General features: G+C 41.8%; 1 protein-coding gene across 5 annotated transcripts in view; it reads left to right on the plus strand.

The window, feature by feature from the left end:
• Positions 1-18234, plus strand: part of DCDC2 (doublecortin domain containing 2) — a 207395-nt gene that overhangs the window by 129462 nt on the left and 59699 nt on the right. For 3 of the 5 annotated variants that reach the window (XM_075314694.1, XM_075314690.1, XM_075314691.1), the window contains one exon: positions 13274-13426. The exons of the other annotated variants lie outside the window; for them this stretch is intronic. In XM_075314694.1, coding sequence (XP_075170809.1) covers positions 13274-13426 — 153 coding nt within the window. The remainder of the gene's footprint in view (positions 1-13273; positions 13427-18234) is intronic. 5 annotated transcript variants of the gene reach the window in all.

The raw sequence follows: 18234 nt of genomic DNA on the forward strand, positions 1-18234 counted from the left end.
ATTTAGTTTTTGCCAATACCTGTTAGGTGCCACAGGTAAGTTACAGGTGCTGTTAATTACACAAATTAGAGAAGCATCACACGATTTTTCAAACAGTGACAATACTTTTGTCCACCCCCTTTATTTAAGTTTGGTGTGGAATTATATCCAATTTGGCTTTATGACAATTTTTTTTTTTTTATTTTATTGAAGACAAATTAAATGAAGATAATCATACCAAAGAATTTGTGATTGCAATCATTTTCAAGAAGAAACTGAGTATTATCTGACAGAATTGCAAGGGTGCCAATACTTTTGGCCAGCACTGTATGTATGTATGTATGTATGTGTGTGCGTGTATATGTCCGCTAAAGAAATCCGCACCATCGCATTTACAATCACGACATTTTTACCAGACACCCCATGTGACTCAGGGAACGTCATAGACTATGTTTGGATGGGAAAATTTAACCCTGCGCTTTATTGCTACTCTTCAAAAAAACCTGCCTCCATTAAAGTCAATGGAGCTGCAAGCTATTAGGTTATTAATAGGAGAGATAATTGGTTGTCATAGGAACAAAATAAATTGTTAGTATAAGAAGCTTATGTGTGAGGTAATAAGATGTCGGTGGGGAGACGGATAGAGAGAGACAGAAAGAGACAGAGAGAGACAGACAGTCAAAGAGACAAACAGGGAAATAGACAGACACAGACAGACGGGGAAAGAGACAGACAGAGACAGGGAAATAGACAGCCAGACAGGGAAAGAGACTGACAAGGGAAGAGACAGAGACAAGTAAAGAGACATAGAAAGAGACAGAGACAAGTAAAGAGACATAGAAAGAGACAGAGACAAGTAAAGAGACAGGGAAAGAGACAGAGACGGGGAACGAGACAGACGGGGAACGAGACAGACGGGGAACGAGACAGACGGGGAACGAGACAGACGGGGAACGAGACAGACGGGGAACGAGACAGACGGGGAACGAGACAGACGGGGAAAGAGACAGACGGGGAAAGAGACTGACAGAGAGACACATCTTTCTACAAAACCTATTGGATACTGTATATTGTCATCTTTTATCACCTTTATATCTGAGGTATTAAATTTACCATGCACACTTAATTGCTGATTGCTCAAAAAATACTCATGCTCATCTTGGCTGTGCGTGCATGTTCATTTGAATAGAGAAATTGAAATGAAGGATCAGAACTCCAAGACGCTTCTTTTCTTTAACATGTCTTTAGGTATCAGTTGTCAGGCCCCTGGACACATGACATTTTTCTCGTTTGTTCAGCCAACTTTACCTTTTATTGTAATGATGTTTTATAATAATAAGAGACTTTCTGGAGCCCCTTGTGAAAGTTTAGTGTTCAGTTTTAGATTCCGTTCTCATGTTAGGATTACACTGTCTAATTTTCCACTACAGAATTAGTGAGAAGTCTAGTCTGTAGTGAGTTTGGTATTTATTTGGAGATTTCACTTTTTGTACGTGGTGTGACATTTTGTGATTTTTTTTTTTTTTTGACTCGGTATCTTCACTGTGTCTAAAACATATCATCATAGACCACGTGCACATGTTCAAACTTTGGGGAGTTTTTTTTTACTTCAGCGTTTGTAAACCAAAACTAGGAGTGGGTAATAAATGCAGAACTGGTGCCCATGTTTCTATTATACTTTACCTGACTGTCCAACTCCTGGTTTTGGCTACAAATACTGAGGTAAAAAACTCACCAAATACTCAGTGTGCTTGTGGCATTATAGTTTTATAGAAATCTTATGCCCTCTTTGCTCATTTTTTACTCTGCGTAAACTGGGAGTACACTGATGTGATGCTAGACACTACGAGCAGTATGAATAGAAGGGTAGTCAGACAAGCTGGGATCATAAGCCAGGAGGTAACATATAAGGTTCAAGGAGCAGACAGAAACGTGGTCAGGAAGAGGACCGAGGTCAGAAGCTGGGAGGTAATGTATAAGGTTCAGGGAGCAGACAGAGATGTGGTCAGGAAGAGGCCTGAGGTCAGAAGCCAAGATCAGAACACTTACATCAGACAGGAGCCAAGAGCACACTGACCAAACTGGAAGTACGATTGGCGAAGTTCAGACAGAGCAAGCCCAGTAAAGAAACAGAGCAATCATCAGGACAAGGCGCATCTGTGAAGGCACCTGCCAAAACCAGCATGGACACTAGTGCTGAAAGACAACCTGTCAGTAAGTGCACAAGACACATAGCAGAGCATTTTCAAATGCAAAATGCTCGCACAGCGGAGCTGTGACGAAAGCATTCCAAATGCAAAATGCTTCGCACGGCGGAACCGTGACAGCTGGGTTTTCTGTGCAGATTTTTCCCATAGACTTGCATTAGATGTGAAAAATCAGCAGCTAAAATATGCACATGCATTCTGAGCATTGTGATGTCTATGAGCCGAACAGCCCCCTCTGTCCTTTAATACCTCTGGCAGGATTCCTTGTTGTGATTAGGTGTCTGCTATGCAAAGCATTTTTTGTTCTTTTACGAATCTTGAGCTAAGAAGCTAGAAAATCCATTAATAGCTGGATATTCATACATTGATTTGTAAGAATGATTTGGCAAAATAAATTCATGTAGGTAGTGAACAGTCCTAAAGCCTCATTGAGACATCCGTGCAGCATGGTCCTTGTATGTACCGAAATGCACGTACTGGCCTCGGGTCTCCTGACCTTAACTTCACAGCCTCATATTTTCCATTATGGTACGTACACGGATTGTGCTGCACAGATGTGTGAATGTGGTATTAGACCGCGGGCACATGGTGAGTATTTACTGAGCTTTTTTCCTCAGTATTTGTAAGCCAGGAGTGGGTGATAAATACAGAAGTGGTGCCCATGTTTCTATTATACTTTCCCTCTGATTGTTCCACTCCTGGTTTTAGTTCCAAATACTGAGGTAAAAAACGGACCAAATACTCAACGTGTGAACACGGCCTTACTCGTAGAATATGATATCAGTCATAAATATATGCATAGGAAGAAAATCAAGGGAGAAGGAAGGAAATTTTCAAATTATAATAAGGACGTTCGTGACTGCAGTAATTATGGTTATTCCTATAAAACCACCCTAACATTTCAAAAATTAGACGTATGAGCGTCGTACTTCTTGCTGAAGTTACCTTTATGCTTTCATTTATCATTATGTAATGTGTTGTGTATTTGGTTACATGGTGAAAGCCCCTCTATGCAAAGGGAACAGACATTCATGTTATGTTCGACTGTGACTTAGTGAACCTTGGACAACAAAGGTGTAAACAGTGATGCGTAAATACTGCAACCATCAGCTACTGCTTCAGCCGTACCGCTAATTACTCTAATTAATCACTGGTGTACACCTTCTTCATACGTCTTATCAATGGCAGAACATGTGCTTTATTACATCTCAAGATGAAGGGGGGAGGGCGCATATTATTACTGTTACGGATCAAGAAGAATATTTTAGAGATTTATTTTCAGATTGATTTGAATTGTTTTCTGCTGCGAGACATCCTCATGTATCTTCTTGTCCTTGATTGCTGATCAGCTCGACAGATGCTTTACAGTACGCTGTCACTTCAGTTAGAATAAAAAGCACAGACTAAAGGCCCCATACCCATTAGATGCACGTTAGATTAAATTTGCCTGAACCTGCCAGCTTCGGTGGGCCTATCTTGCCATATACCATGTATATTCAATGTATTCACATAGTTAAAATGAAGAGGTTTTGCTTCTCCTTTTTTGTTAGTGTTGCTCCATTTAAGATACTGCATTTAGTATTACAACAGAGCTGTTATTCATAGGCCTTGGGAGGTGGTGTTTAGGAGAGATACTACACTTTTCTTACAGCTGCAGGCCTTTTATTCATGTGTACACTTTTTGCTTTTGTTGGTTGGACACCATCAACAAAGGCCTCCATACACAGATGAAAGTCCGCCAAAGCTGATTTGGTCGGTACCGGTCTCCTTCTAATGTGTATGAGGACCTCCCAACTGTTCCCAACATATGATGTCAAGGAAGAGAAGTCAGAGTTTATTGACCGACTCTTTTGTTTTAGGCAGGAAACAAAAAGGTTCAAGCCAACTGATCATCAGGGAGATGTTGATCAGGCATGTCCAATTTTGGACTTCATATCGCTTTGTTCTCTCTGAGATAAGCTGTTGACAGACATCTCTGGAGACCGCTTTCTTGGCTGAATGATTGCTCCTGTGTATCCATGAGCCACCTAAGATGGCTGTTGTCTGAACAATTGACAGAAGCACCATTCAGCCATCAGCCATCTACTGTATATGGCCAGCTATAGGTGTCTGACAATGGGTGTTTGACACCTATCTCATGTGTATGGCCAGCTTAAGGCCATCTCTAGGTAGAATATTGGGGATTTAATGGATGGTTATCTATTGACTGCACTGTCATTGTGACCTACATCGCATCTAGCTGCAATGTATGGCTCTTGTATAGCCCTTTACTTTATATATTTTAGAATAAATGCCTTCTTGCATCTGAAACCCGGTGTGATGACGAGTGAAAGCTTCTCCCACCGCTGCATTGTGTCTTTTGCACCTTTGGTCCTCTGTATGTACACAAGTCATTTTTGTTTTGTTTCAGTGCCCTTGTTATCATCTTGTGTTTTATTTATTCCTTTGCTTTTTTTAAGCACCATATTACAGGTGTTCTGATCAGCTAAGGTTTATTCCCAATCTATCCATAATTATAGGACTCCAGAATTGTAGTTTTGGCTCAGATTTATGTTTGGCTTACACATCCTACTTAGAAAATACTTTGACAGAATCAATTTGTCACTGTTTGGATCTGTCATGAAAAATCTGCTTGGTCTATTTAGAGTTTGCCAGCTCGTCCCAGATGACACATCACAGCATTGCAATTCTGCTTCGATAAAAAATGTGATCCTATGAGAGAACAGAAAGGGAGAACTCCAATTAACCAATTGCTGTGGAGAATAATCACACTCTCGAGTTCCTTGAGGCATCTTCTGATTTGCTTCCTGGTCGTGGCATGGTAGCAATCTGGAAGAGTAATAATAAGGCTCCTCTGTGAATTGTTGCCTTCTTCTCATTTGCTTCTGCCAACTTCCTTTGCATTGATATAACAGTATCCATCCTATGAAGATATCATTAAGATATTCTGGCTCTGCTGTCCTTATCAGGTAGTGGTTAAGAAAACAAATGATACTTAAGGGAATTCATGTATATCTGTGAAAAAACAAATTGTGGTTTGCATACAGCTAGACATTTCAATTTCAGCCTTTTCCCCAGTTACAACTATTGCACGTCCATTTTTTCACAGATGGTAAATGCATCATTACTTAGAATATGCTATATATTATGCCCTTCTGACATAACCCATAACTGCAAATTACGGGAGCCTAAGGCAGACATTTATGGTGCTTTTATACCTTGACAACTTTGGTCCAAATTAAAATTCTTATCCATCATGCATAAACGTCTCCATATAATATATATAGCAAATGTAATTCCAAGGTAACCTGGGCTAGCAGCAGTAGTAAACCCCTACAAAATATTTTAGGGCATACGTAAACCATAAAATAATATTTTACTTACAATTATTCTATGTAAAAACCTGACACTATATTATTGTCCATAGCTGTGTTTGTAATTTTGTAGACTTCGGAGGTGAAATATTTCATTATTAAAAAAGTTATACAATGGCCCCATGCCAGTGGGTCTGCGGTTGAGCTGCTGGATTTTATTATTGATGCTCATTCTGTAACTCTCCACACTTATCAGGTATTTATAGCATGTCCTGTTATACTCACCTACCCCTGGTTTCTTCACAATTCGGCATTGTTCTGCTCCACTTATTAGTGACGTCTCCATTCTGCAGACGTTCATGCTGCGATCTACATGACCCGGAAGTGGATTTTACATTGTAAGTTTATTGAGTGACAGAACGTGGCACTATGGGATAGGCTTACATTGTAAAAAAAAGACTTCCAGCTCAGGCATAGAGTGAGCTGATGTCATGATGTGACTTGTTTTATAAAAAGGGATAGGGGCTCCAAACTGTCCCTCACACTAGAGGGTCCTATGCTATCCATAACCTCAGGGATACTCCTGATGGTGGAGATGCCTGAGTCCCATTCCTGGCCCTGCTCCTGACCAGACCTAATCTGATCCACCCCTCCCTTTACCAGGGAAGGACGGGGGCAGGAATGTCATGTTAAACACAGATGAAGACAGGCAAAACCAAAACTCTGACACATCACACACACACACACACACACACACACACACACGCACGCGCACACACAGTGTAGGACAATAAAGGATTCAGGAGAAACTAAGAGCAGGAAGGAGACTAAAAAAGACAACTGGGGTAAACTCTACAACTGTACAAAGCAACAAGAACTACAAGCAGTAGATAGTTGGGACAACACACCACACCAAATCAACTAAGACGAACTATAGCTGGCATAGGAGGAAGGACCCAGTCAGTATATATAGGCGGGAAGCAGATATGATAGGCTCCTTCACAACTGGTCATCAAAGAGAGCAAACAAGCAGAGATTAACTCTTGTTAGCCTGCCTATGAATCAGCAAACAGGATGTCGACAGCCGAGTCTGCCTGCGTTGTTCCCAGACACCAGAGAATCTCTTAGGTGGAGTGTCAGAATCTGGAATCTGAACAGGACCTGACACCACCATGACAGTGTACGAAGTTCTGAAAATCTCTGTGTGATAGCTGGATAGTCTGACGAGAAGAATAACTGCGCTGTATACTGGAGAAAGCTGCGATGAGTATATTAATTCCTTCATACTACACTACATGCACATTTACACTGATTTTATGGGAGGGCTTTATTTAATTAAGGATTTATCTTGGTCTTATCCATATCATTTCTTCATTTGGTGTTTTAAGTCATAAATGTTGACTAATGACAATAATAGTTAATTTGACAAGTTCAGGAATTCTTGAAATGTATAGCGTATGTCCTGTCTTCAAACTGAGTAAAAGGGTAACTCTCTTCTAACCGAATGCTGATTTTGCATCTCTGGATGATAAGGGCTTTTGGATGGCCCCATAAAATTATGACTGTTGTTAGTGGATCAGTATAGAACGTTGGTGAGTTGGGTTCAGATATGTTTTTCTCTATGCTTTTCTATTACACATGGCTGGAAAAGTGCTTATTCTTTCTGAGTTATTACCCATCAAAGATTGAATAGTTACTTACCTATTTCTTGTAATTTTTTCTTTTCTAGAATAGTGGTGTACCGCCCCGGGGCTCGGCCGGCTGCCGAGCCGCTCGGATCCGTGCTCGCTGGTGGGTGGCTCGAGCTCCTCCCGGACCCGGGGGTCACGTCGCTCTGAAGGAATGCTGGCGCTAAGTGAGGGGTGGTGTTCGGTGGGGAGGTTCACGGCCGGGGCCGCTGTTGTTTGAGGTTTAAGTTCGTGACGCCACCCATGGGTTGTGGTGAGTGCGTGGGCACCACCGCTGCCATTGACTAAGCTCCCAGGGACGGTGTTGTGCAGCTTGGTGTTGATCCCCTCCGTGGGCAGGGGTTGGTGGCCCAGGGGGCCCGATTGGGCGAGAGGTGCGGGCGGGATGGTGCGGTGCGATGCGCTGCCCGAGGGCACTGTTGTACTCACTATTATAAATACACCAGAGTCTCTGGTAAACCAAAAGGATGGTGGTCGGTGCCCGCAGCCGGCTGCGCTTTGCCCCTTACTCAGGTTGGTGGTCCCCGCCTTTCTCCTGCACCTCTGTAGTAGAATGCTGACTTCCTTCGCTTCAGCGACTGGAGTCCGCTCCCCGGCTAGTGGATGTCGGGGGAGCCTGTTTGCCCGCAGACGCTGGCCCGTGGGATCTCTATGCCTGGGCGGTGGATTTCTATCCCCCTCGTTGAGCTGTTGCCTTCAGTCGGGACTTGGGTGGGAAAGAACCTAAGGTCCAGACCCCAATCAGTGAATTCGACTCGGTCCAGTGGCTTCTGGGCCTCGTACTGGGTCTGAGTACCCCTCCTGGTGCTCCGGTTTCCGTTCGGTACCGGCGGGCCACTAACCTGTCCCGGTCCCTGACAGTTCCATCGGCTGTCTTCCCGGCTCCTGCAGGCGGCCACCACCGTCTGCCTCCTGGCCACAGGGTATCCGGGCTCCTACCCAGATCCCTGACAGACGTTACTCCGCTCTACTCCACTTCACCTCCTAACAGATCTGTTGTGTTTTTCCCGCCTCAGGCTATCCGAACTCCTCGGTGCGCGTGGCCAACCTTCTGGCTCCGTCCCCAGGTGTGAACATCAAGACCTGAGAGGGGTGACTCAGGGTTTTTAGGTTGGCTGCTGATACCTTTTTAGGGGCTGGTGTTTGTGCAGGGGGCCTACCTGTGACTACCTGGCTAGTCCAGGGCATCACAGTGGATCTTATTGAGATCATACTGTAGAATAGGTTCAGGCATTTAGTTCATCAGAAAAATTATTAATATTGTCTCTAGCTTGCTAAACACTTTCTGATAGCAGGGTTTTTTATGTTATATTCTCATTAATTTTAGATAAATATCAATAAATATGCTATAATCAATTATTATTCTGATGGCGCTGCCAATAACGAATTATAGTCACTTGACACATACAGTGGCGTGCAAGAGTTTGGCACCCCTGGTCAAAATTACTATTATTGTGAACAGTTAAGTAAGTTGAAGATGAAATGATCTGTAAAAGGCATAAAGTTAAAGATGACACATTTCCATTGTATTTTAGGCTATTTTTTTTTCATATTTACATTTTTAAATTAGCAAAAAAGGAAAATGGGCTAATGCAAACGTTTGAGAACCCTGTATGGTTAATACCTAGCAGCACACCCTTTGGCAAGTATCACAGCTGGTAAACACTTTTTGTAGCCAGCAAGTCTTTCAGTTCTTGTTTGAGGGATTTTCATCCATTCTTCCTTGGAAAGTCTTCCTGTTCTGTGAGATTCCTTGGTCATCTTGCATGCACTGCTGTTTAGAGGTCTAGCCACAGATTTTCAATGATGTTCAGATCAGGGGACTGTGAGGGCCATTGTAAAATCTTTAACTTGCACCTTTTGAGGTAGTTTATAGTGGATTTTGACGTGTGTTTAGGATCATTATTCATTTTTAGAAGCCATCCTCTTTTCAACTTCAGCTTTCTACAGCAAAATTTCTGTGAGAGCTCCTTGTAGGATTGCTAGAGAGGCAAATCAGGACCCCACTTAATTGCAAAACACCTTCGGGAAGAGTTAGCTGACTGGAGTTATGGTACATTGTTCTACTGTTTAGAGACATCTGCACAAATATGGCCTTCTTGAAAGAGAAAACTTCTTCTGCATCTTCACCATAAAATTCAGTGTCAGAAGGTTGAAAAAGACCATCTAAGCAAGCCTGATGCTTTTTGGACACATGTCCTGTGGACACCAATGAGGTTAAATAGAACTCTTTGGCCACAATGATCACAGGTATATGTGGAGGAAAAAGGGCACAGACTTTCAGGAAAAAACATAACCCCAACCATTAAGCATGAGGGCGCATCAGTCATGCTTTGGGGTTGTGTGGCAGCCAATGGCACGGGGAACATTTCACAGGTAGAGGGAAGAAAGGATTCAATGAAATTTCAACAAATTGTTGATGGAATCATGGAATCTGTAAAAACTGAAGGTGAAAAGGGGATGGCTACTACAAATGGATAATGATCCTAAACACACGTCAAAATGCAATATAGACTACCTCAAACGGTGCAAGCTGAAGGTTTTACAATGGCCCTCACAGTTCCCTGATCTGAAGATCATTGAAAATCTGTGGCTAGACCTAAAACGAGCGGTGCTGCAAGACGAGCCAGGAATCTCACACAACTGCAAGACGTTTCCAAGGAAGAATGGATGAAAATCCCTCAAACAAGAATTGGAAGACTCTTGGCTGCTACAAAAAGCATTTACAAGCTGTGATACTTGCCAAAGTGGGTTCAACTAGGTACTAATCATGCAGAGTACCCAAACTTTTGCATCTGCTCATTTTCCTTTTTTGTTCATTTAAAAATGTAAAAGCTGAACATATATATATATATATATATAAATATATATATATATATATATTTTGCCTAAAATACAAAGTACCGTATTTTTCGGACCATAAGACGCACTTTTTTTCCCCCAAATGTTGGGGGAACGTGGGGGGTGCGTCTAATGGTCTGAATGTAGGGCATGGCTGTGGGGAATGAGGGTGCTGCAGTGGAGCGGGTCATCGGGGGCACGAGCAGGCAGCAGCAGCGCCTGCCGTGACCACGTGGGCCCGCTCATTACATATGCACGCCCATCCTCCCGCCCATCCTCGCGCCCATCTCTCAGCGCTGAAGCCGGGGCGGATAGGTGGGCGGGATGATGGGCGGGGACACGCACATAATTAACAGCCGGCCGTGATCGCCCCTGGCAACTACAGCCTGAAGTGATCATGTGTGGCTGTATTCACTGCCCCCCTCGCATCATCATCAGCGTGGGGTGCAGTGAATCAATGTACTCACCGTTCCCTTGCAGCATCGCGATGTCCTCCAGTCTGCCTGCCGCGCTGTGTGGACTGGAGACTAGCGGTGCTCACAGCGATGACGTCATCGCTGTGCGCATGTGTGTCTTCACAGCCGTGCCAGCAGAATGGAGGACAATACATCGCAGTGCTGCAGGGAACGTGGCCGGCTCAACACAGCACTGCCGGCACAGACAGGAGGAGGAGCGACGCTGCGTGGAATGAGGAAAGGTGAGTGTAAACGTTTATTTATTTTTTTTTTTGTGTGTGCCGCAGGATGGGGGTATATGAGCAGGATGATGGGGGTATATGAGCAGGATGATTGCATATAGCAGGATGATGGGGGTATATGAGCAGGATGGGGCCATATACCAGGATAATGGGGGTATATGAACAGGATGATGGCATATAGCAGGATGATGGGGGTATATGAGCAGGATGATGGGGCCATATACCAGGATGATGGGAGTATATGAACAGGATGATGGGGCCATATACCAGGATGATGGGAGTATATGAGCAGGATGATGGGGCCATATACCAGGATGATGGGGGTATATGAGCAGGATGATGGGGGTATATGAGCAGGATGATGGCATATATGAGCAGGATGATGGCGTATATAGCAGGATGGGAGCACATACCAGGATGCAGTATATAGCAAGATGGGGCTATACCAGGATGAGGGACATAAATATATACACAAGGCAGGAGGATCATTACCAGGATGGGGTACCTTAGTAGAGAATTTGGGGACATTACCCCCATAATAGTGTCAGTAGCAGATCCTCGCCCCATAACAATGTGTCATGACCACATTTTTTGCTTAAAATTTTATTTTCCTATTTTCCTTCTCTAAAACCAGGGTGCGTCTTATGGTCCGGTGCGTCTTATAGTTCGAAAAATACGGTAAATGTGTCATCTTAACTTTATGCCTTTTAGGGATCATTTCATCTTCAACTTGCTTAACTGTTCACAATAACAGTAATTTTGACAAGGGGTGTCCAATCTTTTGTTTGCCAGTGTAGGTGATTTATTTTGTGTGATATTAAGATTGTTTTTATTTTTTTCATTTATACATGCATGTTTTTCTAATTTGTGAGCAGGACATCAGTTGGTTTACCTATAGTTAGGAGTCACAGTGATTCTTTTATCCTGAGCGTTACTTTTAAGTACCATCTATTAGTCACTGTATTGCCCAATAATTTTTTTCTAATACATAGGCATTAAAATATCTCCTTTAGTGGAATATTGTATAAGCCATCTGTGTCCACATTTTAGCTCAAACTATGTTTAATTGAAACTCTAATTACAGTCAACCAATCGGTGCCCTCGCTCTAATTCACGCCATGTATTTAAAGCCAAGATTGTCTAAACTTATTGATATTGTATCAAATCTGAAGAAGATGCAAATCCTGCATCAAAATGAAATGTTTAAACAATTTGTATTAAATCACAATTTTTTTACATTTACCTTCACATCCTCTGCTAAGAGCAGCGCCTGACATTTGGATGAATACATTTGGATGAACCCATTGTTTCCATTTGCTTTTGTAGAATGTGTTGTTTTACTATTATAAATGCCTCAGTATACACAATATTTCATATAAAGGGACATACCAGGGCCTTTGTCAAATGTGCTTGTGTCACCTATTCATTCATTCAAGGACTTTAAGTTGAGGAAATCATCATGGAGATGCATGTAAACAAGTACAGATGTGTCCTTCCTTAACTTGTCTCTAAATCCAATATATCTTAAGATAAATAGAACAAGATGCTAAAGAAACATAAAAAAGTATATACCTGACAGTTATCATTTGTTAGCCATCCGTCATCCATAGACTCCCATGTTAAAGGGAATCTGTCAGCAGGTTTTTGTTACGGAAACTGAAGCCCGCATGCTGCAAGGATTAACACAAAGAATTCATGGATGCTTGCCTTGTCACAGTCCGATCTGTTGTTTATTTGCTATGCTTGTTTATGCTCAGACTACATAGTCACGTACAGGGCAGTCCAGTACCCCCCCTCCTGTGAGTGACACCTTACTGTCAATGTACAATCTCTCTATAGAGAGCCTGGTGTGGGTGGGGGCAGCTCTCTCAGCTCTGCTACATGACTAAATCTAAAAATTCTGATGGTGTCAGAACGACTGCACCCAGTAATCTAAGTGATACATTGTTAGATTCAGGATCTCTTTGCCTACATTATGCTGCTCTCATAAACCTGCTGATAGATTCCCTTTTAAAAAGTATACTCTTTTACTTCATGAATGTCTGTCTGCCTTTGAGAAATGTAAACACGTCATCCATAATCCTCCCGTTTTAAAAGATGTAAGTATTTTTATGCAGGGAAGAAGAGGCAAAATACCAGGTACTGAGAGGTGCAAGAACAAAGAAAAAACAATGTCAGAATAATGAGAGCAACATACGTAATAATATATTACAGACTGTATTGATGGTGCACTACAGGTCCTCTTTAGTAAAATATTTTTTACAGGGTCATTGTAACAAATGCCTCTGACAGATGGCATCCTTTAGCCTTACATAACTCATGCTAAAAAACCCCATTTGATTTTACCAAATGGAGTTAGATTTTATCATGACAACTTATAGAAATCAAGAAAAGTTAAGGATGGACGCATCTAAATGTTGTACAATCTATATTGTACTCAAACAGTTAATATAGAAATTGTATAATAAGTTGCTTTGCCTTTGCACAATATAATCGAAAAACCCTTTTATTCTAGTAACATACACCTCCTGCTATTTCTTTTTACAGCCAGTGTCCTTGATAAAACAACAAGTGACCTCTCCGGAGCAGGCAGCCTTGGTCTGGAGGATAGATCAAACTGTAAAACACAAAGTATTGTGATTCTTAGTTACAGGCTCAGCAGCACTTCAGGCATTAAACTGTCTCAACAAGTAATGGAAGGTGAAGTCTAACACTTTCTGTATGTAGAGGCACAATTTTGCTTATCTCTTACTTTGTAACATGTCGTAGTGAAATTTAAATGTACTAGAGCAAATAGCAACAGACCTATCCCCTGAAGGAAGAATAACTGTATGCATGGGTGATGTTATCAAACTTATCAGGGTAGTATTTTATGTGTTTAATTAAAACTTGCCACTATTAGACTTGTCACTTTTTGGATGTAACAAGGCGATAGAGATCAGTACATATTTTCCTGCGGGGATAAATCTGTACTAAAATAATGTAGACTAATACTTTATATTATAGTGAGGTTTGTTTCTATTTTGGTTGACCAATTTTTGTTTGAAAAGGGCATAGAAAAACAACTAAAGAAGGCAAACTCATCTCCGTGGATGTCTTGCTTCCCGCGTTGTCTGGTGGTATCTGCTTTCTGATCTCTAGTGCCATATGTGTTGTCACAAGTAGAGATAAATGAACCTCAGGTTCGGTGTTGGTACCAACCACAGACATTTTGCAAAATAAAGAGACTGCGGGTGCTGTATGTATGCAAACCACTCTTGCAAGCATCGCTGTGCTAGGGTACGCTTGGTGCTCAGCTCAGTGCGAGCCGCTTGCACTGTTTGAACGGCTCACACTAGGGGTAACAACAGCATGATCAGATGTAGTGTGCACCAAACAAAAAAAAAAAAAGGAAAAATCTTGCCCCCGGAAACTAATCTGTTTGGAGATTTGGAGATGCAAACTGCCCAATTAGTGACTTCCATTGGGGTTCAGGTCAAGTCTGGGTCCCAAACCGAAGTTTATCTAAAGTCTGGTTGAATCCAACAAACCGAAATTCCACTGGTCTGCTCATCTCTAGTCACAAGCCCAAGAAGTGGATACTAGTTAGATGTTGGAACAGAATGGCAAAGAATCCTTGGAGTTATTTTTTTACTTCTTTTGTTTTCTTTATGGCCATGAAAGCCCTTTAACCCATAATACACATTTAATAATTAAATCACTCTTCTGTATCACATTATAATACAATGCCCCAGTTTTTGCCTTGCAAAAGTATTCAGCCCCCTTGAATTTTTCAACCTTTTCCCACATTTCAGGCTTCAAACAAAGATAACAATTTTAATGTTATGGGGGAGAATCAGAAACAAGTGGGACACAATTGTGAAGTTGAACGGAATTTATGGCTTATTTTAAACTTTTTTAAAAAATAAATAACTGAAAATTGGGGCGTGCAATATTATTCGGCCCCTTTAGTTTCAGGGCAGCAAACTCACTCCAGAAGTTCATTGAGGATCTCTGAATGATCCAATGTTGTCCTAAATGACTGATGATGATAAATATAAGCCACCTGTGTTTAATCAAGTCTCCGTATAAATGCACCTGCTCTGTGATAGTCTCAGTGTTCTGTGTAATGCGCAGATAGCATCATGAAGACCAAGGAACACAACAGGCAGGTCCATGATACTCATGCGACTGATGCGGAGAAGAGGGGAGGAGCACTTTCTTCCTATCTCCTCTGCTGCCTGTCTCTGCCTGCCTCTGCGTATATCACATTGCACTCGGATTATGTGCGTGAGCCGAAACTCGCTGCCAAACACAGCATACTGCAATTCATTTCTCAGGCCGATATGGCATGAGCAATCAATCACAGATGGACACTGCCCCATAGTTTTGTGCTGGTGCGAGTGCAATCCGATGCTTTATCGGAATGCACTCGTCCGTGCAAATCGCAAGTGGAATCAAACCCTTACTTGTAGTCTGTGCCAAGTAGATTAATTTAGTTTTTCTCAGTAACACTAAGAGAAGCAGTAAAAGAAGTTATTTGACAAGTGGCTGTATGTATACAAATCACATTTGAGCCTTTATACAATAACTGCTTGAAGAGGGAAACAGAGCCAAATTCTAGTAGTATGTACATTACGCACAGTGAGAATTTAGTATGCTGTAATGGTTGCGGAATTGTGCCCTGTCCTTTAAGTATAAAACAGCAGGAATTGTACAGAGAGACTGTATGCAATTTGTATACAAAACTATGAATAGCCTTTCTTCTTTAATAGACCAACATTATTTTGACATTGCGGTGATCTGTCCATGTGATGTCTGTATTTCCTGCAAACCATTGTAGGCTGCGAATATTGCACATCTCACTACACATGAGCTTTGTGGTCTGATGACTAATCATTTACATTTTCTCATCAAGCAGGAGAAACCGCATATATTTCATTCCAGTGCTGGAAGTGACATTTTTCCATTGACCATAATGTAGCAGATCTCTATATGTTAAAATAGATTGTCATTTTTTAGCTAATGGCAGACTCTAATAGAACAGAAAATAGTACTGGGATGTAGGAGTAGGTCTGATTTTTTTTTCTTTAGATTTTATAATATTGACTCAACTCTAGAAGTGATTAAATCTTTTCAAAGTAAAAAATTAGCTTAGACAAATTCTTACCAAAAAATTGATCTGAAGCGAATTGATTTGCTAAGCAGAAAAAAAAGATGTGCAACTTTCAAGCTTTTTTAATGCAAAAACAACTTCAGAAATAACAGCTACCTCAAAATATCTGACTTGTTATATGAAAGGCTGTTTGTTACCACCAGTCACCAATGACCAGCACATGGCAGTAACAGACTTTTTAAATTGTAAATATACAGCTCTGGCAAAAATTAAGAGACCACTGCAAAATTTTCAGTTTTTCAGATTTTTCTCTTTATAGGTATAATTTTGAGTAAAATGGAAATTGTTCTTTTATTCTATAAACTACTGACAACATGTCTCAGAATTTCCAAGCAATACATTTTGTATTTATTTTCTGAAAATGAGAAATGGTTAAAATAACAAAAAAAATGCATTGCTTTCAGACTTTGCAGAATAATGCAGAGAAAGTAAGTTAATAATCATAACCATTTGGAAACAGCAATACTAATGTTCTAACTCGGGAAGAGTTCAGAAATCAATATTTTGTGGAATAACCATGATTTTTAATCACAGCTTTCATGTGTCCGGGCATGCTTTCCATCATTCTTTCACACTGCTTTTGGGGCGACCTTATGCCACTCATGGTACAAACATTTAAGCAGTTCTTCTTTGTTTGATGGCTTGTGAATATCCATCTTCCTCTTGATTACATTCCAGAGGTTTTCAATGAGGTTCAGGTCTGGAGATTGGGCTGGCCATGACAGGGTTTTGATGTGATGGTCCTTCATCCACACATTGATTGACCTACCTGTGTGGCATGGCGTATTGTCCTGCTGGTAAAAACAGTCCTCAGAGTTGGGGAACATTGCCTGAGCAGAAGGAAGCAACTGTTTTTCCAGGATAACCTTGTATGCGGCTTGATTCATACGTCCATCGCAAAGTTTAATATGCCTAATTCTAGCCTTGCTGAAGCATCCCCAGATCATCACCGATCCTCCACCAAATTTAACAGTGTTTGCAATACACTGTGGCTTGTACGCCTCTCCAGGTCTCTGTCTAACCATTAAACAACCAGGTGTTGGGCAAAGCTGAAAATTAGACTCATCAGAGAAAATTACCTTACTCCTGTCCTCTATGGTCCAATCCTTATGGTCTTTGCCCAACTTCAGCCTGGCTCTCCTTTGTTTCTCATTGATGAAAGGCTTTTTTCTAGCTTTACATGACTTGAGCCCTGCCTTTAGGAGCCTGTTACGAACTATTCTTGCTGTGCACTTCACCCCACCTGCCATTTGCCATTCCTTTTTTAGATCACTTGATGTCATCCTGCAGTTTCTGAGTGATATTCAAATAAGATGATGGTCATCCTGGTCAGTGGAGAGTCGCTTTTGCCCTCTGCCTGTCTAGCTTTGTTGTCCCCAATGTATGCCTGGCAATGTAGAGTGTACTGCAGTAGCAGTACAGTATAAAACTGGTAGACACAGTGGACAGATAAGAGATTTTTGGCTGGCACAGATGTTTAGTGGCAGTGACATTGGCAGCAGCAGAATCCTTTTGTTCATTTTCGGCATCTTGTTGTGATGGTTCGTTTTCATGACCATTGTAGTTGTCATTATTATCAGAACTTTACTCTTCTGGTGCCTGAATAATTCAATGTCCACATTCACCTGCTGCTCCTTTTCTCCTTCTTTCTACCTCTTCCTTCACATCCTACTGCACGTAACATAGATATTGAGGATCAACCAAAAGCTGCATGGAACACAGTGAACATGTAGAAGTAGCAGTTCGTCCTCCATTTCCTGTTGTATCCTGGTGAATGTTTTTTCCAAAATAAATATGAGTGGGATGACATCACTGATGCCACAGTTCTCCCCACTGACAAATTCAGTAGGGAGTGAAATGCTTCAGTCCCTCATCAGCTACAAATGGCAGGACCCATGCTGCAGTTTGCCTGTTGCATGTTTGTAAACAACCTTACCGGTGTCCCCGGCTGTACTGTGCCTCTTGACGCTGGCACTCTATCCTTTCCGGCCATGCTGCTCTGTCCCCAATCTCTGTTGCTGTCTCCTGGGGCCTTTGCACACTGCACAGGCCTCCTGGGAATGTCCTTTGTGCGCATGCATGGACACGCCCTTTTCTTAATGAGCCAGTATGCACTAACCTGGAACTACCTCTCAGCCTATTGCTGAGAGGCATCAGGTATTTAAGGCACCCTCTCCTTATAGGAGGTGCCTGGGCAACATAGTCTATATGTTGCTAGTTCTCAGGTCCCTTGGTGCTACCACTGCTGTTACTGTGTTGTGTGCTATATAACTGATTTCTATCTGTGTTCCAGTGTATGTCAAGTGCACTGCTGCTGTAGCTATCCTACCGACTGCTGCTGTTGCAAACCATC

This window comes from Anomaloglossus baeobatrachus, chromosome 6 (genome assembly GCF_048569485.1).
Source record: "Anomaloglossus baeobatrachus isolate aAnoBae1 chromosome 6, aAnoBae1.hap1, whole genome shotgun sequence".
Taxonomy (NCBI): Eukaryota; Metazoa; Chordata; class Amphibia; order Anura; family Aromobatidae; genus Anomaloglossus; species Anomaloglossus baeobatrachus.